We start from the raw sequence: 23,067 nt of genomic DNA, 5'->3' as shown, positions 1-23,067 counted from the left end.
AACCATGAAAACTGCCGGATTGTTGAAAACACTCAACTGGTTCACTCAACCCCTTCAGGGAAGGAAACCTGCCACCCCCTGCCCAGTCTGGCTTACATGTGATTCTAGTCCCACACTGTGGTTGACTCCTGGTGCCTTCGGCAACGAGGGATGGGCAGTAAATGGTGGCAGTGTTGGTCGCCTCCCATTTTGGTGTTGTGGGTACAGTACTGTAGTGGTTACGTTACTAGACTAACAATTCAGAGAACATGTGTTCAAATCCCACCACGGCAGTTTGAGAATTTGAATTCAGTTTAAAAACAAATAAGAAAATAAAAAGTTGGTATCAGTAAAAGTGACCACGAAGCTGTTGGATTGATGCAAAACATAGGAACAGGAGGAAGCCATTTAGTCCCTTGAGTCTGTTCCGCCATTCACTGAGATCATGGCTGATCTGTGACCTAACTGCATGTACCCGCCTTAGTCCCATATCCCTTTGGTTAACAAAAATCTATCAATCTCAGATTTAAAATTAACAATTGAGCTGGCATCAACTTCCGATTGTGGAAGAGAGTTCCAAACTTCTACCACCCTTTGTGTGTAGAAGTGTTTCCTAACTTCACTCCTGAAAGTCCTGGCTCTAATTTTTAGGCCATGTCCCCTAGTCCTAGACTCCCCAACCAGCGGAAATAGTTTCTCTCTATCCACCCTATCAGTTCCCCTTAATATCTTGGAAACTTTGATCAAATCACTCCTTAATCTTCTAAATTTCAAGGAGTACAACCCTAGTTTGTGTAATTTTTTTTAACCCTTTAATTTAACCCTTTGAGTATCATTCTAGTAAATCTACGCTGCCCTCCGTCCAAGGCAAATATACCCTTGCTAAGGTGCGGTGCCCAGAACTGAACACAGTATTCCAGGTGTGGTCTAACCAGAGCTTTGGATAGCTGTAACATAACTTCTATCCCCTTGTATTCTGGTCCTCTAGATATAAAGGCCAGCATCCCATTAGCCTTTTTGATTATTTTCTGTACCAGTCCATGACATTTTAATGATCCTTGCATACCCTAACTCTCTTTGGACCCCCAATGTTTTGATCTTTTCACCATTTAGAAGGTACTCTGACCTGTCCTTTTTAGGTCCAAAGTGGATGACTTCATACTTGCCTACATTGAGATCCATTTGCCACAGTTTTGCCCATTCACTTAATCTATTAATATCTCTCTGAAATTATATGCTTCCATCTACACTGTTTACAATGCTGCCTATCTTGGTGCCATCGGCAAACTTGGATATGTGGCTCTTTATCCCGCCATCTAAGTTATTAATACAGTGAATAGTTGAGGCCCCAACACAGATCCCTGTGGGATACCACTAGTCACATCCTGCCAATTACGTCTACTGTCTCCTGCTGCTCAGCCAATTTCCTAACCAGATCAATAATTTACCCTCAAATCCATGACCTTCAACGTGAGGGATTTTATCGAATGCTTTTTGGAAGTCCATGTAAACAACATCCATAGACATTCCCCTCTCCACTACTTTAGTTACCTCTTCAAAAAAAAATTCAATCAGGTTCATCGGGCAAGACCTCCCTTTTACAAATCTATGCTGATCAGCTGAAAATTTTCAAGGTGTTCAGTCACTCTATCCTTAATTGTAGACTCCAGTAATTTCCCGATAACAGATGTTGGGCTAACTGGTCTATAATTCCCTGGTTTCCCCCTCTCACCTTTCTTAAATAGTGGAGTGACATGTGCAATTTTCCAATTTAAAGGATCGGCTCCTGAATTGAGAGAACTTAGGAAGATTTTAGTTCGGGCTTCTGCAATGTGCTCACCTACTTCCTTTAAAACCCTGGGATGGAAACCATCTGGTCCTGGGGATTTGTCACTCTTTAGTGCCATTATTTTCTTCATTAATGTTAATTTGCTTACGTTAATTGTGGTGAGTCCCCGTCCCTGATTGGGGTGTCAGGCATGCTATCCTCTTCCTCTACTGTAAAAACTCAACTGGTTCACTGGTGTCCTTTAGGGAAGGAAACCTGCCGTCCTTACCCGGTCTTGGCTTATATGTGACTCCAACAACAGCGACAACAACTTGCATTTGTACAGCACCTTTAACATAGTAAAACGTCCCAAGGTACTTCACAGGAGCGATTATCAAACAAAATTTGACACCGAGCCACACGAGGTATTAGCACACGTGACCAAAGGCTTTGTCAAAGAGTTAGGTTTGAAGGAGCGTCTTGAAGGAGGAGAGAGAGGTGGAGAGGTTTAGGGAGGGAATTCCAGAGCTTAGGGCCTAGGCAGCTGAAGGCATGGCCGCCAATGGTAGAGCGATTTAAAATCAGGGATGTGCAAGAGGCAAGAATTGGAGAAATGCAGAGATCTTGGAGGTTTGTAGGGCTGGAGGAGGTTACAGAGATAGGGAGGGTGCGAGGCCCTGGAGGGATTTGAAAACAAAGATGAGAATTTTAAAATCGAGGCGTTCCTGGACCGGGAGCCAATGTCGGTCAGCGAGCACAGTGGTGATGGGAGATCAGGACTTTGGTGCGAGTTAGGATACGGGCCGTAAAGTTTTGGATGAGCTGAAATTTATGGAGGGTGGAAGATGGGAGGCCGGCGAGGAGAGCATTGGAATAGTCAAGTCTGGAGGTAACAGAGGCATGGATGAGGGTTTCAGCAGCAGATGAGCTGAGACAGGGGCAGGGGGCAGAGACAGGCGATGTTACGGAGGTGGAAGTAGGCGGTCTTGGTGATGGAGCGGATATGTGGTCGGAATCTCATCTCCGGGTCAAATAGGACCCCCTGACCTACACCAACATAGTTGACTTTTAACTGTCCCCCGAAGCGGCCCAGCAGGCTGCTCAGTTCAGGGCAACTAGAACTGGGCAGTAAACGCCGGCCTTGCCAGCGAGGCCCACATCCTGAAAATGAATTAATTTAAAAAAAATAAAACACAAGGCCTTCTTCATCCTAACCTGCTCCTGACCATCAGAGGTTCCAGAAGAGCTCACCTGTGTTGGGGAGGAGGAAATCAAGCATGGTTCCCATAATTCATGCTACTGGAGAAAATCTGTGTCGCTATATTTTCAGTAATATTTCTTTCTGTTTGCATGAAACACGCACACATACTGACTTTGCTGGCCACTTGTTGTAGTGCAGGAGGCCTGCAGATGGCAGTATTGAGCTGTTGGTACTTCATTACTTCATATGGAAGTAAGTCAGGGATGAGAAAAGGCTCTCTGGCCCATTGATGCACATCCCTTTGGTCGATGAACTCTTCCACCATGGCGTCTAACCCCCCCGTGTTGTTGCTAATAGATTATTCCAAACATTTCTCACTCTTTTGAGTAAAGACATTCCCCCTGATATCTGTTGCTTTTCAATTTCCATTTATTTTCTCTGGCTCCTATTCTGTTGCCTTACTTTGAAGTAATAATCTTGGTTTACCCGATCTGTTTCATTTCGTATTTTACTTAACTTGACGAGGTTCCCCCGCCTTAACCGCCACAAGTTCAGCTTGCACAAATAGGTTTCGATAGGCTCCAGGAGATTAGTAGTGGAGAGTCTGTCTGAAATCCAGAACGCTCTTGGGTTACTGCGGAGTGGCCGTATCTTTTACCAGTTCATGTTAATCCAGCGGTGGAATCACACTTTCGAGTGACGATTCAGGGGATTTCCTGTAGAGCTTGAGATCAGGAGAGCGTGCAATCGAATAGGAAGTGTGAAGTGAAGGTTTGTGTTCGCCAGGACCTGTTAAATGATTTGGAGGTTTAAAGCAAATCTGCTGCTGCCCCCTCTTGCACTGGCACTCTACTGTGCGACCCTCCCTCACCGGTGACTCAAATCACGCAAGCGAATTGGGCATAGAATCATAGAAAAGTTACAGCACGGAAAGAGGCCATTCGGCCCGTCTTTGAAAAGAGCTATCCAGTTAGTCCCGCTCCCCAGCTCTTTCCCCATCGCCCTGTAAAATTTTTCCTTTTCAAATATATATCCCCAAGTCGTGTAGCAAGTAGAGTAACCCAGTTTGTTCAAATCCCAACTGGTTCACCAACGTCCTTCAAAGAAGGGAACCTGGCAACCAAACGTAGTCCACCTGACACGTGACTCCAGTCCATACAGCCTCTCCATTGACTCTCCGCGCTCCTTGAAAGTTGCTAGCCGCCATCGTGGGAGCACTCGTAACCCCGAGGACAGCAGGAGATCAAATAAGGGGGGCCGCCACCACCTCGGGGCAGCCCATATCCCCAGAAACAAATGCGTTTCAATTGACACTGCACAGCCCGTAGGTCGATGGCTTCTGCGATAGCTTTGTGGCCGCTCAGTCAAACCGACCAGGAAAGATCCTGGGTTCTGTCCTTGGTTTGTGTGGAGTCAGATGAGCTCAGCTGGCACAGATGTTGGGGAAGCTTCACTTGGGCCTCACCGCCCCCGGGTAAAACCGGTCCCCCGTCACCGCCCCCGGGTAAAACCGGTCCCCCGTCACCGCCCCCGGGTGAAACCCGTCCCCCGTCACCGCCCCCGGGTGAAACCCGTCCCCCGTCACCGCCCCCGGGTGAAACCGGTCCCCCGTCACCGCCCCCGGGTGAAACCGGTCCCCCGTCACCGCCCCCCCCGGGTAAAACCGGTCCCCCGTCACCGCCCCCGGGTGAAACCGGTCCCCCGTCACCGCCCCCCGGGTAAAACCGGTCCCCCGTCACCGCCCCCGGGTAAAACCGGTCCCCCGTCACCGCCCCCGGATAAAACCGGTCCCCCGTCACCGCCCCCGGGTAAAACCGGTCCCCCGTCACCGCCCCCGGATAAAACCGGTCCCCCGTCACCGCCCCCGGGTAAAACCGGTCCCCCGTCACCGCCCCCCCCCGGGTAAAACCGGTCCCCCGTCACCGCCCCCGGGTGAAACCAGTCCCCCGTCACCGCCCCCCCGGGTGAAACCGGTCCCCCGTCACCGCCCCCCCGGGTGAAACCGGTCCCCCGTCACCGCCCCCCCGGGTAAAACCGGTCCCCCGTCACCGCCCCCGGGTAAAACCGGTCCCCCGTCACCGCCCCCGGATAAAACCGGTCCCCCGTCACCGCCCCCGGGTAAAACCGGTCCCCCGTCACCGCCCCCGGATAAAACCGGTCCCCCGTCACCGCCCCCGGGTAAAACCGGTCCCCCGTCACCGCCCCCCCCGGGTAAAACCGGTCCCCCGTCACCGCCCCCGGGTGAAACCAGTCCCCCGTCACCGCCCCCCCGGGTGAAACCGGTCCCCCGTCACCGCCCCCCCGGGTGAAACCGGTCCCCCGTCACCGCCCCCCCGGGTGAAACCGGTCCCCCGTCACCGCCCCCCCGGGTGAAACCGGTCCCCCGTCACCGCCCCCCCCGGGTAAAACCGGTCCCCCGTCACCGCCCCCGGGTGAAACCAGTCCCCCGTCACCGCCCCCGGGTGAAACCGGTCCCCCGTCACCGCCCCCCCGGGTGAAACCGGTCCCCCGTCACCGCCCCCCCGGGTGAAACCGGTCCCCCGTCACCGCCCCCCCGGGTGAAACCGGTCCCCCGTCACCGCCCCCCCGGGTGAAACCGGTCCCCCGTCACCGCCCCCCCGGGTGAAACCGGTCCCCCGTCACCGCCCCCCCCCGGGTGAAACCGGTCCCCCGTCACCGCCCCCCCCGGGTGAAACCGGTCCCCCGTCACCGCCCCCCCCCGGGTGAAACCGGTCCCCCGTCACCGCCCCCCCCCCCCCCCCCCCCCCCCCCCCGGTAAACCCGGTCCCCCGTCACCGCCCTCCCCCGGGTAAACCCGGTCCCCCATCACCGTCACCCCCCCCCCCCCCCCCCGGGTAAACTCTGTCCTCTGTCCCCCGTCACCGCCCCCCCCCCCCCCCCCCCCCCCCCCGGGTAAACCCGGTCCCCCGTCACCGCCCCCTCCCCCCCCCCCCCCCCCGGGTAAACCCGGTCCCCCGTCACCGCCCAATGACCCACCAGGAAAGTGTGCACCCTAGGTGAGGAAGCGATTGGGGTCTGACTGCGATGCCCTTCACGATTGACCCAGACTAGGGAGGGGCACTTGAAGAATAGCTACTGGGGCGAGGTACCAGAGCACCATTGGCGTCCAACTAAGAGGAGGAGGGGATAAAATGAGGTTTGTCGGGGGGTTGGGGGGGGGTTTAAAAACAAACTCTGATTCGAACTCATGCTCCTGCGGAGACACGCAGATACTTTGCCACCTTACGTGCAGTTTAATCTGCAAGTCTCCTTGCAGTATAATATGAAACAAAAACAAAAAATCAAAGCAAGCTTTAATAGCTGACAGATGTGCTGTCATAACTGGCACTGTTGAATTACGGAGTCTTGACACAACCACTGAATTTTATTGTTTTAAAATAGACTTTTGGCACATTCTGAAGCTTTAACGACTGCAGGTCATGAGTGGGTGATTAACTCTTGCACTGCAAGCTCCCCTCCGTTGGTAAAGCCAGTGTGCTGCTGTGAAGACTTGCAAAAATCCAGACTGACTCTCCCAGTGCAGTACTGAGGGAGCGCTGCACTGTCGTAGGTGCCGTCTTTTGGACGAGACTTTGAACCGAGGTCCCCGTCTGCCCTCTCAAGTAGATGTAAAAGATCCCATGGCGCTATTTTGAAGAAGAGCAGGGGAGTTCTCCCCAGTGTACTGAAAATAATATTCCTCGCTCAACCAACATCAGTAAAACAGATTATCTGATCGTTTATCACTTTGCTATTTGTGGGATCTTGCTGTGTGCAAATTGGCTGCCGTGTTTCCCGACATTACAACAGCGACTACACTTCAAAAGTACTTCACTGGCTGTAAAGCGTTTTGGGACGTCCTGAAGTCGTGAAAGGCGCCATATAAATGCAAGCTCGCTCGCTCGCTCTTCACCGTACAGAGCAGAAAGCCCCAGGTTCATCTCCCAGCCTTTGCCGAGTCTGCTGATCCCAGCTGGGCCGGTGGTCCAGTTGCCGCCATTGGGCTCGGCGCCTCTGGGTTCGGGAAAGTAAAAATAATCGCTCCCTAGTGACCCCTCCGCTGGAAAGTGATGCCAAGATTCTGCTTGGCTGTAATTCTATCGAAATCACAAGAGAATTTACTGCACGTAAGGAGGCCATTTGGCCCATCGTGTCCGAAATCAAATCGTCTGCCAGCTCACACGTGAGAAATGGTAACTGGTGGTTATCCCTTTCACTGCCAGCTCTCCTAGTGGCTCAGTTGGCAGTCCATGCAGTGTAATAAGTTGGAAATCTACGTGTGACCAAGAGAACTATTTCCACTGGAGCAGAGACAGCTAACAGGACATTTAACTGGAGGTTTTATGAAACAATGAAGAGTGAACAGGAATAGACTATTTCCACTGTTAGGAGAGTCAGTCATGAAGTGTCATCAATTTAAAATCCCGACCAAGAGGAGAGAGGGTTAGGAGAAATTTCTTTGCACAGAGGGTGGTTGGAGCATGGAATGGTTTACCACAGGGAGTGGTTGAGGCAGAGACCATTGAATCTTTTAAGGGAAAATTGGATAAATATTTAAAGCAGAGGAAAATACAGGGCTTTGGGGAGAGAGTGGGGCAGTGGGATTAGTTTGGGGATTGATACAGGGCTTTGGGGAGAGAGTGGGGCAGTGGGATTAGTTTGGGATTGATACAGGGCTTTAGGGAGAGAGCGGGGCAGTGGGATTAGTTTGGGATTGATACAGGGCTATGGGGAGTGTGGCGGTGGGATTAGTTTTGGATTGATACAAGGCTTTGGGGAGAGAGTGGGGCAGTGGGATTAGTTTTGGATTGATACAGGGCTTTGGGGAGAGAGTGGGGCAGTGGGATTAGTTTTGGATTGATACAGGGCTATGGGGAGTGTGGCGGTGGGATTAGTTTTGGATTGATACAAGGCTTTGGGGAGAGAGTGGGGCAGTGGGATTAGTTTTGGATTGATACAGGGCTATGGGGAGTGTGGCGGTGGGATTAGTTTTGGATTGATACAAGGCTTTGGGGAGAGAGTGGGGCAGTGGGATTAGTTTTGGATTGATACAGGGCTATGGGGAGTGTGGCGGTGGGATTAGTTTTGGATTGATACAAGGCTTTGGGGAGAGAGTGGGGCAGTGGGATTAGTTTTGGATTGATACAGGGCTATGGGGAGTGTGGCGGTGGGATTAGTTTTGGATTGATACAAGGCTTTGGGGAGAGAGTGGGGCAGTGGGATTAGTTTTGGATTGATACAGGGCTTTGGGGAGTGTGGTGGTGGGATTAGTTTTGGATTGATACAAGGCTTTGGGGAGAGAGTGGGGCAGTGGGATTAGTTTTGGATTGATACAGGGCTATGGGGAGTGTGGTGGTGGGATTAGTTTTGGATTGATACAAGGCTTTGGGGAGAGAGTGGGGCAGTGGGATTAGTTTTGGATTGATACAAGGCTTTGGGGAGAGAGTGGGGCAGTGGGATTAGTTTTGGATTGATACAGGGCTATGGGGAGTGGGGCAGTGGGATTAGTTTTGGATTGATACAGGGCTATGGGGAGTGTGGCGGTGGGATTAGTTTTGGATTGATACAGGGCTATTGGGAGTGTGGCGGTGGGATTAGTTTTGGATTGATACAGGGCTATGGGGAGTGTGGCGGTGGGATTAGTTTTGGATTGATACAGGGCTATGGGGAGTGTGGCGGTGGGATTAGTTTTGGATTGCTCCAGCACATTGATGTGGGCTTCCTTTTTTATACATAAACCTTTATGGCCCTATAGAAGGACCCCATTCGGCCCATGGGGAAGGTGTCACGGCCTGCGCTCAAAGGGGACTATATTCAAAACTAATCTGCGGAAATATTATTTCACTGAGTGAGTGGTCAATCTGTGGAACAGGCACCCGAGGGAGATGGTGGGAGCAGTTAGTATTGATTCATTGAAATGCAAATTGGATAGATTTCTTTGGGAAAGGAACATTTTGGAATACAATACATCAGTAGTTTGAGACATGACCTGTGGTAAGTGTAGCAGGCTTGGGAGGAACAGGTGACTTTTGACCTATGATTCCCAAAGCTTTCCACCATTGGGGTTTACCTCACCTCTTGCCTGGGTCTGTCTAGTTTGATTGCTGTGATTAGTCAACATTATCGTTGTATCATGTAACCACTGGGATCTGGGGATACAGATACACAAATCACTAAAAGTAGTGATGCAGGTTAATACGGCCATTTCTAGAGGGGCAGAGTTGAAAAGCAGGGAAGTTATGTTAAACTTGTATAGAACCTTGGTTAGACCATACTCGGAGGTACTGTGAACGGTTCTGGTCTCCATATTATAAAAAGGATATAGAGGCATTGGAGAAGGTGCAAAAAAGATTTACTTGGATGATACCAGAACTGAGAGGTTACACCTATCAGGAAAGAATGAGCAGGATCGGGCTCTTTTCTCTAGAAAAGAGAAGACTGAGGGGTGACCTGATAGAGGTCTTTAAGATCATGAAAGGGTTTGATAGGGTGGACATGGAGAAGATTCCCCTTGTTGGGGAGACCAGAATCATGAATATAAGATAATCACCAATAAATGCAATAGGGAATTGAGGAGAAACTCCTTTACTCAGAGAGTGGTTAGACTGTTACTATCATAAGGAGTAGTTGAGGCAACTGGCATAGATGCATTAAAGGGGAAGCTAGATCAACACATGAAGGAGAAAGGACTAGAAGGATATGTTGATGGGGTTAGATGAAGATGGGTGGGAGGAGGCTTGTGTGGAGCATAAACACCGGTATAGACCAGTTGGGCCGAATGGCCCGTTTCTGTGCTGTACGTTCTATGTAATGGTGGCGGGCGAACTAGATGATCCCAAGTCTTTTTTCAGCCAACATTTCCTATGTGTCTGTGAAGTGCATTAGACCAAAAAGCAATGAGGTGAGAAGGAAATTGAAAACAAGTGTTAAAACGGATAGAATGAGGTGGAAACGTGTGTGTGGATTGGAAAGTGCTGCTCGGAAGTTTGACTCAGCCCTGATTTGCTCTTCGCCTCAGTGTGCCCGACCATTATACTCAACGAAGTGTTTTGTTACTTGTTCTCTGGACGTGAGTCATGCTGATAATTGTTTCCCATTGCTGGTTGTCCTCACACAGTGTTCTGGAGCGATTTTTAAAAATATATATAACCCAATGGCTCGCTGGATCACTTCAGAGGGCATTGGGAGTCCACCACTTAGTGTGGGATTGAAGTCACGTTTGGGCCAGACTGGGTCAGGACGGCAGGTTCCCTTCCCTAAGGGGACATTAGTGAACCAGTTGGGTTTTAATGACAATCCGGCAGCTTTGACGGTCACTTTATTTACTGGTGCGAGCCCACCAGCTTCAGGGTGGTTTTCTCTGAAGCCAGTCCGCCAGTCACCAGCTTTATTGAATTCAATTTCACAACTTGCCCGTACCATAACCATTACACTACTGTGTTCGAAGGTTGAGAGCAAGGCTGTGCAAGAGGAGCCCTTTGTAAATACTAAACACATTTTAAAATAATCGGTTACGTTCCCTTAAAAAAAAAAATTGGGATGGCAAAGAGCCAGCACAGACACAATGGGCCAAATGGCCTCCTTCTATGCCGTAACCTTCTTTGGTTCTCCGATGGTATCTGTTTGCAGATGCTGAGTATTTGCAGCATTTTCTGTATCGGGAGGGTTCCTTTCCATTCGGAGCGTTGTCCCTTTAAATAGCCTGGCCGTACCAATGCCGTAAGCTTTAAAGTGCAGCTAAATTGTACCATTCCAGGTCGGTTTACGATGGAGAGGAACACTGGCGGTTCATGGAGAAGCTGGAAGCCCGGATTAGGAACCATGACCGGGAGATTGAGAAAATGTGCAACTTCCATTTCCAGGGATTTGTGGACTCCATCACAGAGCTGCTTAAAGTGCGGGGAGAAGCACAGAAGCTGAAGGTGTGTCACTCTCTCCCTTTTTCATCTCATCACGGTGCTGTCTCCCAACGTGAAACTGGTTATCACAGATGCCAGGTGTCCTCCAAGTCTAGCCCAAATTGGGGATGAGGTGGGGGGCGGGGGGGTGGGGGTGGGTGCTGGGGGTGTATAACAATAACATCACGGCGAGCCCCACCCTCCTCTTACCAGAGAGTGCTGAGAATATGAAGCTCACTGCCATGTGGAGTGGTTGAAGGAGATAGCATTGATGCAATTAAGGGATTGCTTGATGGATTCATGAGGGAGAAGAGAATAGAGGGATATGGGGGGACAGGGTGGTAAGAGATAATTGGAGTGAGAGGAGGCTGGTGTGGAGCAGAAACACCAGCGTCAACCAGTTGGGCTGAATGGCCTGTTTCTGTGCTGTAAATTCTAAGTAATTTTCAGCAGAAGTAATTGGATAGTGAGAACTAATTTATCAGTTATGACTTGATGGTCATTCAGCAGTTAGTGCACAGGCGATTCCCTGTCAGCGATCACCCTACCCTCTTGACCCATTGCAGCTTCTGTTCCATCGGGGGCCATTCGCCCCATTCGGTGGTAGAAAAAGCTTTGTGTGTCACACGTGCTTTCTCCAGGTACTGAGCTGTAGCTATCACTTGAACTTGGGTTGATTCTTCATTCACTGTCTGGGTACCTTTTGAAATGCCTCAACTCTCCTTGGGTAACGTATCAAGGCAAGTACCAGTGCTGAAGGCTATTGGTTGGCATATTCCGTCTCGGACAAGCAGACATAACCTTTCAATGAGAGCCAAGACATTCAGGAGTGAAATTAGGAAACACCTCTTCACGCAAAGGATGGTAGAAGGGTGGAACTCTCTCCCACAAATAGCAGTCGGTGCTAGCTCAGTTAATAATTTTAAATCGGCGATCGATAGATTTTTGCTAGCCGAGGGTATTAAGGGAGCCAAGGCGGGTGGGTGGAGTTAGGATACAGATCAACCGTGATCTCACTGAATGGCAGTACAGGCTCGAGGGGCTGAATAGCCTACTCCTGTATAATCCTCACTGTTTTAGTAATAATTACTTTTAATATACTAATTTTTCGAACTACTTTTTAAAAGGAAATGTTTTTTCTCCCTCTCAGAGCCAGGTGACAGACACCAATGACAAGCTGCAGGCGTCAGGAAGGGAGGTGAGTTAATTCTGTTCTCTTGTCTCCTGTTTTATTGTGGGTCATCTCTCCCCACACTATTTCCTGCATTACAATAGTGACTACACTTCAAAAGTACCTTGTTGCCTGTGAAGCGCTTTGGGACGCACAGATGTCGTGAAAAGCGTTACGTGAACGAAAATCTTTCTTTTATGCATAAACCTGCATTTTTTTTGCAATTGCAAATGTATTTAAAAATCACCAACCATCTTGGATTGTGCCCACCTACCAGCTGACCTCTGTTGCCACATTCCTCTTATAACTTGAAAATACACCAAAAAAAAGTCATTTGGGGCAAAGCTTTCCAGATGGCTGAGAGTTAATCAGTGTGAGCCATGTAGGCCAGGGAGGACAGATCAATGGTGTGTGTAGATTTAGCTGGCCTCAGTCAAGGCAGCGGCTGTTGGCATCCTCGAGCTACGGAAGGAAAATCAGCCACCGATCGCTCTTTGTGCAGAGATAAACCAACCGCCCTGTTAGTGAAAATGTCGAGACTGACCGCCCGGTTAGTGAAAATGTTGAGACTGACCGCCCGGTTAGTGAAAATGTCGAGACTGACCGCCCGGTTAGTGAAAATGTCGAGACTGACCGTCCGGTTAGTGAAAATGTCGAGACTGACCGCCCGGTTAGTGAAAATGTCGAGACTGACCGCCCGGTTAGTGAAAATGTCGAGACTGACCGTCCGGTTAGTGAAAATGTCGAGACTGACCGCCCGGTTAGTGAAAATGTCGAGACTGACCGCCCTGTTAGTGAAAATGTCGAGACTGACCGTCCGGTTCGTGAAAATGTCGAGACTGACCGTCCGGTTAGTGAAAATGTCGAGACTGACCGCCCGGTTAGTGAAAATGTCGAGACTGACCGTCCGGTTAGTGAAAATATTGAAACTGACCACCCTTTTCATGAAAACATCGTTACTGACTGTCCTGTTAGCGGAAATGTTGAAACTGACTGTCCTGTTAGTGAAAATGTCGAAACTGACCACCTGTTTAGTAAACATGTTGAAACTGACCGCCCAGTTAGAAAAAATGTTGAAACTGACCATCCTGTTGGATGAAATGTTGAAATTGATTGGCTAGTTAGTGAAAATGTGGAAACAGACCTATGTCAGTGAAAATGTCAAAACTGACCGCCCCGTTGGTGAAAATGTCGAAACTGACCGACCTGTTTGATAAATTGTGGGAATTGATCACTCTTAGTGAACATGTCAAAACTGTTCATCCTTCTGGATGAAATGTGGAAACTGAATGACCGCCCTTTTACATAAATTGTGGAAACTGACAGCCCGGTTAGTGAAAATGTTGAGACCGACCGTCCTGTTAGTGAAAATGTGGAAACTGACCGTCCTGTTAGTGAAAATGTGGAAACTGACCGTCCTGTTAGTGAAAATGTCTAAATTGACCGTCCTGTTAGTGAAAATGTCTAAATTGACCGTCCTGTTAGAGAAAATGTCGATAGTGACCGGCCAGTTGGAGAAAATGTCGATAGTGACCGGCCAGTTGGAGAAAATGTCGATAGTGACCGGCCAGTTGGAGAAAATGTCGATAGTGACCGGCCAGTTGGAGAAAATGTCGATTGTCACCGGCCAGTTGGAGAAAATGTCGAAACTGATTGCCCAGTTAGGAGCATGTCAAAACTGACCACCTGTTTAGTAAACATGTCAAAACTGACCGCCTGTCAGTGAAAATGTCAAAACTGACCGCCTGTCAGCGAAAATGTTGAATTTGACCGCCCCAGCAATGAAAATATCAAAACTGACCTCCGTTAGGGTGGTCAGTTTCAACATTTTCACTGTCAATGAAAATATCGAAACTGACCATCACGTTCATGAAAATGTCGAAACTGACCGTCCTGTTAGTAAAAATGCCGAAACTGACCTTCCCGGCTATCACCAAGACCGCTTACTTCCACCTCCGTAACATCGCCCATCTCCGCCCCTGCCTCAGCTCATCTGCTGCTGAAACCCTCACCCACGCCTTTGTGACCTCTAGACTCGATTAGAGTACAAAGTATAATTGTACAGAGCTTTGGTGAGACCACACCTGGAGTACTGTGTACAGTTTTGGTCTCCTTACCTAAGGAAGGATATACTTGCTTTAGAGGCGGTGCAATGAAGGTTCACTAGATTGATTCCTGGGATGAGAGGGTTGTCCTATGAGGAGAGATTGAGTAGAATGGACCTATACTCTCTGGAGTTTAGAGGAATGAGGGTGATCTCATTGAAATGTATAAAATTCTTCGAGGGCTTGACAGGGTAGATGCTGAGAGGCTGTTTCCCCTGGCTGGAGAGTCAAGAACTTGGGAGCATAGTCTCAAGATAAGGGGTGGGCGATTTAGGACTGAGATGAGGAGGAATTTCTTCACACAGAGGGTGGTGAACCTTTAGAATTCTCTACCCCAGAGGGCTGTGGATGTTGAATTGTTGAATATTTTCAAGACTGAGACTGATAGATTTTTGGACTTTAAGGGAAGCAAGGGGTATGGGAATCGGGCAGGAAAGTGGAGTTGAGGTCAGCCATGATCCTATTGTAAACAATTTTACAACACCAAGTTATAGTCCAACAAATTTATTTTAAATTTCACAAGCTTTCGGAGGCTTCCTCCTTCCTCAGGTGAACGGTGTGAACCTGAGGAAGGAGGAAGCCTCCGAAAGCTTGTGAAATTTAAAATAAATTTGTTGGACTATAACTTGGTGTTGTAAAATTGTTTACAATTGTCAACCCCAGTCCATCACCGGCATCTCCACATCATGGTCCTATTGAATGACGGAGCAGGCTCGAGGGGCCATATGGCCTACTCCTGCTCCTATTTCTCATGTCGTTATGTTCCAATGCTCTCCTGGCTGGCTTCCCATTTTCCATCCTTCATAAACTTGAGCTCATCCAAAACTCTGCTGCCCTCATCCTAACTCGCACCAAGTCCCATTTACCCATCACCCCTGTACTCGCTGACCTACATTGGCTCCCAGTCCGGGAAAACCTCGATTTTAAAATTCTCATACTTGTTTTCAAATCCCTCCATGGCATCGCCCTCGCTATTTCTGTACCCTCTTTCAACCCTACAACCCTCCCAGATCTCTGCGCTCCTCCAATTCTTGCCTCTTGCGCATCCCCGATTTTAATCGTTCCACCATTGGCGGCCGTGCCTTCAGCTGCCTAGACCCTAAGCTCTGGAATTCCCCCCCTAAACCTTATCCGCCTCTCTACCTCTCTCTCCTCCTTTAAGACACTCCTTAAAACCTACCTGTTTGACCAAGCTGTTGGTCACCTGTCCTAATCTCTCTATGTGGCTCGGTATCAAACTTTGTTTGATAATCGCTCCTGTGAAGCGCCTTGGGGTGTTTTACTAAGTTAAAGGCGTTGTATAAAATTGTTATTGTTCTGTTAGTTAACATGTCAAAATTGACCACCAGGTTAGTTAACATGTCAAAATTGACCACCAGGTTAGTTAACATGTCAAAATTGACCACCAGGTTAGTTAACATGTCAAAATGACCACCGGGTTAGTTAACATGTCAAAATGACCACCAGGTTAGTTAACATGTCAAAATGACCACCAGGTTAGTTAACATGTTGAAATTGACCGTTCTGTCATAGAAAATGTCAACCGACCGCCCGGTTAGTGAACATGTCAAAACTGACCACATGGTTAGTAAACATGTAAAAAATGACCGTCCTGTCAGTGAAAATGACCATCCTGTCAGTGAAAATGTGGACCGCCGTTAGTGAAAATGTGGAAACTGACCGCCCCGTTGATGAAATGTCGAGACTGAATGCCCGGTTAGTGATAATGTTGAAACCGACTGACCTGTTAGTGAAATTGATGAAACTGACCGACCTGTTGGATAAAATGTGAAAATTGACCACTCTGTTGGTGAAAATGTCAACACTGATTGTCCTGTTCGGTGAAACGTGGAATCTGACCGACCGCCCTGTTCTATAAATTGTGGAAACTGACCACAAACTGACCGCCCTGTCAGAGAAAATGTGGAAACTGACCGCCTTGCTCATCAGAATGTCGAAACCGACTGTCCTGTTCGTGAAAATGTCGAAACTGACCGCCGTGTTAATGAAAATGTCGAAACCGACTGTCCTGTTAGTGAAAATGTCGAAACCGACTGTCCTGTTAGTGAAAATGAAGTTGTTTAAATTGTTTTTTTCCCCCATGTGCTGCAGTTACTTATTGAAATGGAGGAACTGAGGAAGTGCCGTTCACAGCAAAGGAACATAGCGGCCACAGTGGATAAACTGACGCTGTGTCTACCAGGTACGAGACAGTTAAAGGAGGCGCGATCTCCATTGGGGATAATAGGTTCAGTGCTAATCTTCACGATATCTTGAGTCAGCAAAACCGATTTCAACAGGGGACATGAAGAGAACAAAAAAACAATTTTGAAGCAAAGGGGAATTAGAGTGAATGCCGGAACGTAGAAAAATATACAGGAGCAGATGTAGGAACATAGGAACAGGAGTAGGCCATTCAGCCCTTCGAGCCCGCTCCACCATTTGATAAGATCATGGCTGATCTGTGATCTAACTCCATATACCTGCCTTTGGCCCATATCCCTTAATACCTTTGGTTGGCAAAAAGCTATCTATCTCAGATTTAAAATTAGCAATTGAGCTAGCATCAATTGCCGTTTGCAGAAGAGAGTTCCAAATTTCTACCACCCTTTGTGTGCAGAAATGTTTTCTAATCTCACTTGTGAAAGGTCTGGCTCTAATTTTTAGACTGTGCCCCCTACTCTTAGAATGCCCAACCAGCGGAAATAGTTTTTCTCTATCCACCCTATCCGTTCCCCTTAATATCTTATAAACTTTGATCAGATCACCCCTTAACCTTCTAAACTCTAGAGAATGCAACCCCAATTTGTGTAATCTCTCCTCGTAACTTAACCCTTGAAGTCTGGGTATCATTCTAGTAAACCTACGCTGCACTCCCTCCAAGGCCAGTATGTCCTTCCGAAGGTGCGATGCCCAGAACTGCTCACATTACTCCAGGTGCGGTTTAACCAGGGTTTTGTATAGCTGCAGCATAACTTCTGCCCCCTTGTACCTGAACCCCTAAGTCCCTTTGGACATCCACTGTTTTTAACTTTTTACCATTTAGAAAGTACCCTGTTCTATCCTTTTTTGGTCCAAAGTGGATGACCTCACATTTGTCTACATTGAATTCCATTTGCCATGTTTTGCCCATTCACCTAATCTGTCAATATCCCTTTGTAATTTTATGTTTTCATCTACACTGCTTTCAATGCCACCAATCTTTGTGTCATCGGCAAACTTAGATATGAGACTTTCTATGCCTTCATCTAAGTCGTTAATAAATATTGTGAATAATTGAGGCCCCAAGACAGATCCCTGCAGGACTCCACTAGTCACATCCTGCCATTGACCAGAAACTTAACTGGACCAGCCATATAAATACTGTGGCTACGAGAGCAGGTCAGAGGCTGGGTATTCTGCGGCGAGTGACTCACCTCCTGGCTCCCCAAAGCCTTTCCACCATCTACAAGGCACAAGTCAGGAGTGTGATGGAATACTCTCCACTTGCTTGGATGAGTGCTGCTCCAACAACACTCAAGAAACTCGACACCATCCAAGATAAAGCAGCCCGCTTGATTGGCACCCCATCCACCACCCTAAACATTCACTCCCTTCACCACCGGCGCACTGTGGCTGCAGTGTGTACCATCCACAGGATGCATTGCAGCAATTCACCAAGGCTTCTTCGACAACACCTCCCAAACCCGTGACCTCTACCACCTAGAAGGACAAGAGCAGCAGGCACATGGGAGCAACACCGCCTGCACGTTCCCCTCCAAGTCACACACCATCCCGACTTGGAAATATATTGCCGTTCCTTCATCGTCGCTGGGTCAAAATCCTGGAACTCCCTTCCGAACAGCACAGTGGGAGAACCTTCACCACACGGACTGCAGCGGTTCAAGAAGGCGGCTCACCACCACCTTCTCAAGGTCAATTAGGGATGGGCAATAAATGTTGGCCTCACCAGCGACGCCCACATCCCATGAACGAATTTAAAACAAAATGTGTGTATCTACCCATTATCCTGTACTCTCTGTCGCCTTTCGCTCAGCCAACTTCCTAACCAAGTCTGTACTTTTCCTTCGATTCCATGGGCTTCTATCTTAGCTAACAGTTTCTTATGTGGGACCTTATCAAATGCCTTCTGGAAGTCCATATAAATAACATCCATTGACATTCCCCTGTCCACTACTTTAGTCACCTCTTCAAAAAATTCAATCAGGTTTGTCAGGCACGACCTACCTTTCACAAATCCATGCTGGCTCTCTCTGATTAACTGAAAATACTCGAGGTGTTCAGTCACCCTATCCTTAATTATAGACTCCAGCATTTTCCCCACAACAGATGTTAGGCTAACTGGTCTATAATTCCCTGGTTTCCCCCTCTCTCCTTCCTTAAAAAGCGGAGAGACATGTGCAATTTTCCAATCTAGAGGGACGGTTCCTGAATCTCGAGAACTTTGAAAGATTATAGTTAGGGCATCTGCAATGTGCTCACCTACTTCCTTTAAAACCCCGCGATGGAAACCATCTGGTCCTGGGGATTTGTCACTCTTTAGTGCTATTATTTTCTTCATTACTGTTGTTTTACTTATGTTAATTTTATTGAGTCCCTGTCCCCGATTCAATATTAGTTTCCTTGGGATTTCCGGCATGCTGTCCTCTTTTTCTACTGTAAATACTGACGCAAAGTAATTATTCAACATGTCCGCCATTTCCCCATTGTCAATGACAATATCCCCACTTTCAGTTTTTAAGGGGCCAACACTGCTCCTGACCGCCCTCTTTTTCCTAATATAACTATAAAAGTTCTTCGTATTGGCTTTGATATCCCTTGCAAGTTTCTTGTGACATGACCATTGTCACGGTGCCTGGGAAATATCGTATCCCACGATAGCTGCCATACACATGTGCCAAATCTTTCTCCAATTACTTACCGAACTCGCTCTTGATTCAGACCCTACTGCCTCCCTGGGACAGTTCATTACAGGAAAGAAGAATGGGCATCTTAGGGCATCTATGGGTGTGGTGTCAGAAGGCGAGAGAGTTGCAAATGTTACATTTAAGATAATTGCAAAAACGCCTGAGGGGAGATGAGAATTTTTCTTAAATGCAGCGAGTTGTTATGATCTGGAATGCACTGCCTGAAAGGGTGGTGGAAGCAGATTCAGTAGTAACTTTCAAAAGGGAATTGGATACATGCTTGTAGAGGAAATATTTGCAGGGCTATGGGGAAGGAGCAGGAGAATGGGACTAAGTGGTAGCTCTTTCAAAGAGCTGGCACAGGTTTGATGGGCTGAATGGCCTCCTTCTGTGCTGTATGATTCTTTGATCTTGAATTAAAATTTTGGAACCTAGGGAAAGGTCCAGGCCCCCTTTGCAGGAGCCCTGCAAGGTATGAAAATGGAAGATAGGTTAAGTTGTGAAGTAATTGATAGGTGATGCAAACTTGGGTTTTAAAAGGCTGTAGATTGTCAGGGGGAGGTGCGAAGTTCCATAGCATGCAGATCCTGGGGAAGAATCAATTAGAGGAGGAGAGGGTGCGATGAGTCATGATTTCAACACTGTGAGGATATGAGGAAGAGAAAGTGAGTGCCGGAGTAACAAGACAGGCAAGAAGGAATGCTCCGTAGGTAGGCAGAGAACGTTCTGAGGCTCATGAGCCAGAAAGAGAGATTGTACGCTGACAGAGCCACCGGCTTGTGCCTGTAGCAAAGAATCTCTGATTTCCTTTTGCGATCTTACTGAACTCTGCAATCCATTCCAAATCATGGCGAACGGTGCCTGCCTGGCTCAGTTGATAGCACTCTGGCCTCAGAGTCAGAACACCTACTTTAGGACTTGAGCAGTACTGGTTATGCCGCTGTGATGCACCTTGAGACGTTTTTCTGTGTTTCAGGCACTTTATTAATGCGAGTTGCTCTTGGTGGCAATGAGGAGGAGTGCTGCATAGTCAGAGGTGCCGACCTAGGGATGAGACTTTAAACCCAAGTCCTATCTGCCTGTTGCACTGGTTTTGGTGGACGTAAAAGATCCTGTGCCAATATTCGAACAAGAGCAGGGCCAAAGTTCTTCCCTCATACCACAGCACCTAAATGTGAGCAAATTGGCTGCTGCATTTCCCTACATAACAGTCATTGGGTTTCAAAGTAATTCACTGTATGTAAAGCACTTTTGGGGCATTACTGATTGAGGTAATAAAGAGCTGCATAAATGCAAGTTTGTTCTTTTCAAACGATATCCCAGGCTGGCTTTGCATCTCCCGAGCCAACATTTGAGTTCAAGGAGCTCAACAATTAGGTTTGTTTAATCCCAAATATTGTACATAAACCACAAACAGTGAGTCACATAACATCCTCACCAGTAATGCAGATTGTAAAACTGCTATTAGAATCCCCAACAGCACTGATTGATTGAAGATCCACCCACTCTAATTCAGCGCTTAAAGACTGAAGTACGAAAACCTCAAAACAACTTTTATTGTAAGCGCAGCGAACGACCTGGTCTCAACCAGTCTGCAACGGGAAAATGAATCTTTACTTGGTAAAACTTCATTTGGGGGTTTTGGTAGAGTAGATAGGGAAAAACAGTTTCCCCTGACAGGAGGGTCGGTAACCGGAGGCCATAGATTTACGATAATTGGCAGAGGGGAGATGAGGAGTAATTTTTTTTACGAGTTGTTATGATCTGGAATGCACTGCCTGAAAGGGAATTGGATAAATACTTGAAAAAGAAAAATGTGCATGACTATGGGGAAAGAGCAGGGAGAGTGCAACTTATTGGATTGCTCTTTCAAAGAGCTGACACAGGCATAATGGGCCGAATGGCCACCTTCTGTGCTGTAAAATTCTATTCTACCAGTGGTAACTTTCCTGTCGCTCTGTTCAGCAAGTCGTGAAGGAGGCACCAGGAGAGGAGAGAGGCAACTTACTGTTCAGTGTTCGGGAAGAGCTGTCTAGCTCTGGCCTGGTTAAGTGGTAGTTAATGGAGATGGGATAAGTGCTGCAGTCTGGCGGAGTTCACTCATTCGCCCGTTTGTAGGTTTGGCGAGCTCGATTGGTTGCCGTGGGGGAGACTTCGTTCATTCGTTCGCTGTGCTCTGTGGCGGCCAATCGCACTTGGCAAACTGTTCAGTGAACCAATGAGTGCACCGTCTCGCCGCGGCAGCCAATCGTGCTCGTGTCTCCAAGGCGAAGGCCTACCGTGCCTCTGCGACTGGTCTGTTCCTGTCAGATGCCCGGAGACCTGCCAGTAGTACTTATGACTCCAAGGCCATTGAAATGGTGACAGGACAGACAAATGGGGGTAGAATGATTCTGAAGTTAACAAAATATTTTGGCCAGTTTTTAAAAAAAAAAAATCCTCCCCCTTGCCTCCCCGAGGTTGAGGCTAGGGCATGGCTCCATGGGCCTCAGCCATCCTCCGATACCTTGCACAAGTGCGAGCGTAGACACAGAATACTGGCAAGCTCTTCGACAACGGAGGGCGTCACAATCCAGCCCGATCTTGTCCTGCAGGGGTCGCAGAAGAGGCAATGTTGGATTTGTTTGTCTTTCTCTCCCTCCGCCCACAACCCCCTCAAAACCAAGAGGCACTGAGGCCAATCGCAGTGGCCCAACTGGAGCCCTGACTCAAATCAGTTCGCTCAACACAGACCAGCAATTAAACTTGGGCCCTTGACCCCTTATGACCTTTACAACAGAGCCGAGGGGATGGGGGATTTGAGGGGAATTTTTTTTTTTAAGTAACCTAGAGGATTGGGCTGAAAGTCAGTAGTCAAAGCCAAGGTATAATTTGTTAACACGTGTTGACAGGAGCAGTGAGGCCTCCCCAGCTCTGATGTCAGTATAATTTCCTGAAGGATTGCAAGTGAGTGCTGACGAGTTTAGCAGAGCCTTTTATTGCCGGGGTTTGGGGTTGGTGGGAGGGTGTGGGGTGACGAGAGGGAACATCTGATTGCGTACTTGGTTGTGGAAAATTTCCTCAGCTACTTGAGTTTTCTGTTCTCAAGCTGCTTATGAATAAGCTGCTGTGTTGTGTCCGGCAAGGTGTGAGATAGATGAGCTGCATCCATCTCTGGTCACCTGTCCGTCATTTGCCAATGATGAATTTTTAAGTGAGAAATTTGGCAACAAAAATGTGATTGCCATTTACAGGGAAGCATCTCAAGGCGCTTTACACAATGAGTTACTTTGCAGTGCAGCTACTGTTGTTCTGTTGGCAAATTTGTTGGCTATTCTATGCCAGAGATGTCCCATGAGCAGTAAGTATTGGTTGGAGGCGGGATCTTGGCCAGACCCTTGACTTTTCCTTGAGTGCCATGTCTTCAACAGCTGTCTGAAGAGACGATACGTTGGTTTGATGTCTCATCTGAAAGGCGGCATCCCCGACAATGCTGCACTCCCTCAGCTAAGTGATGCGCTCGAGTTATGGCGTGGGGGTTTGACCCCATAACTGATCCAGAGGCGAGAGTGCGACCAGCTAAAGTCAAGCTGGCCCAGTGGCTTGAAGTCCAAAACTGAACAAATTCTCATTTACAAATATCCTTCGTAAGTTGTAAAAACGGAGTGAATAGTGACACCGCTGTGTCAGCCAAAGAATTGGAGGCAGGGTGGGACTTTTGGAACTACAGCAAACAGAGTCTTTGAATTCATGACTGAAACTACAGCAAGTAGAGTCTCCCAAGTACTGCAGGATTATTTCTGCAGCAAAATGCAGTGAGTGGAGGGTAGTTATGTAACATAATGGAGGGTAGTTACATGGTGTTTAACCAACTTGATAGAGTTTTTTGATGAGGTAACAGAGAGGGTAGATGAGGGCAATGCAGTTGATGTGGTGTATATGGATTTTCAATAAACGTTTGATAAAGTGCCACATGATAGGCTTGCTGTTAAGATTGCAGCCCATGGAATAAAGGGGGCAATAGGAACATGGATACGGAATTAGCTAAATGACAGGAAA

General features: G+C 48.0%; 1 protein-coding gene across 4 annotated transcripts in view; it reads left to right on the top strand.

Moving 5' to 3' along the window:
• LOC137314445 (exocyst complex component 6B) overlaps positions 1–23,067 on the top strand; it is a 628,729-nt gene that overhangs the window by 76,638 nt on the left and 529,024 nt on the right. For 3 of the 4 annotated variants that reach the window (XM_067979862.1, XM_067979811.1, XM_067979897.1), the window contains exons 2-4: positions 10,705–10,870; positions 11,997–12,044; positions 16,235–16,325. In XM_067979862.1, coding sequence (XP_067835963.1) covers positions 10,705–10,870; positions 11,997–12,044; positions 16,235–16,325 — 305 coding nt within the window. Of the gene's footprint in view, positions 1–10,704; positions 10,871–11,996; positions 12,045–16,234; positions 16,326–23,067 lie in introns of those variants that run through there. The other variant, XM_067979907.1, reaches the window with a different exon arrangement.

Source organism: Heptranchias perlo, chromosome 1, assembly GCF_035084215.1.
Source record: "Heptranchias perlo isolate sHepPer1 chromosome 1, sHepPer1.hap1, whole genome shotgun sequence".
Lineage (NCBI taxonomy): Eukaryota > Metazoa > Chordata > Chondrichthyes > Hexanchiformes > Hexanchidae > Heptranchias > Heptranchias perlo.
This window is presented reverse-complemented; position numbering and strand designations above follow the sequence as displayed.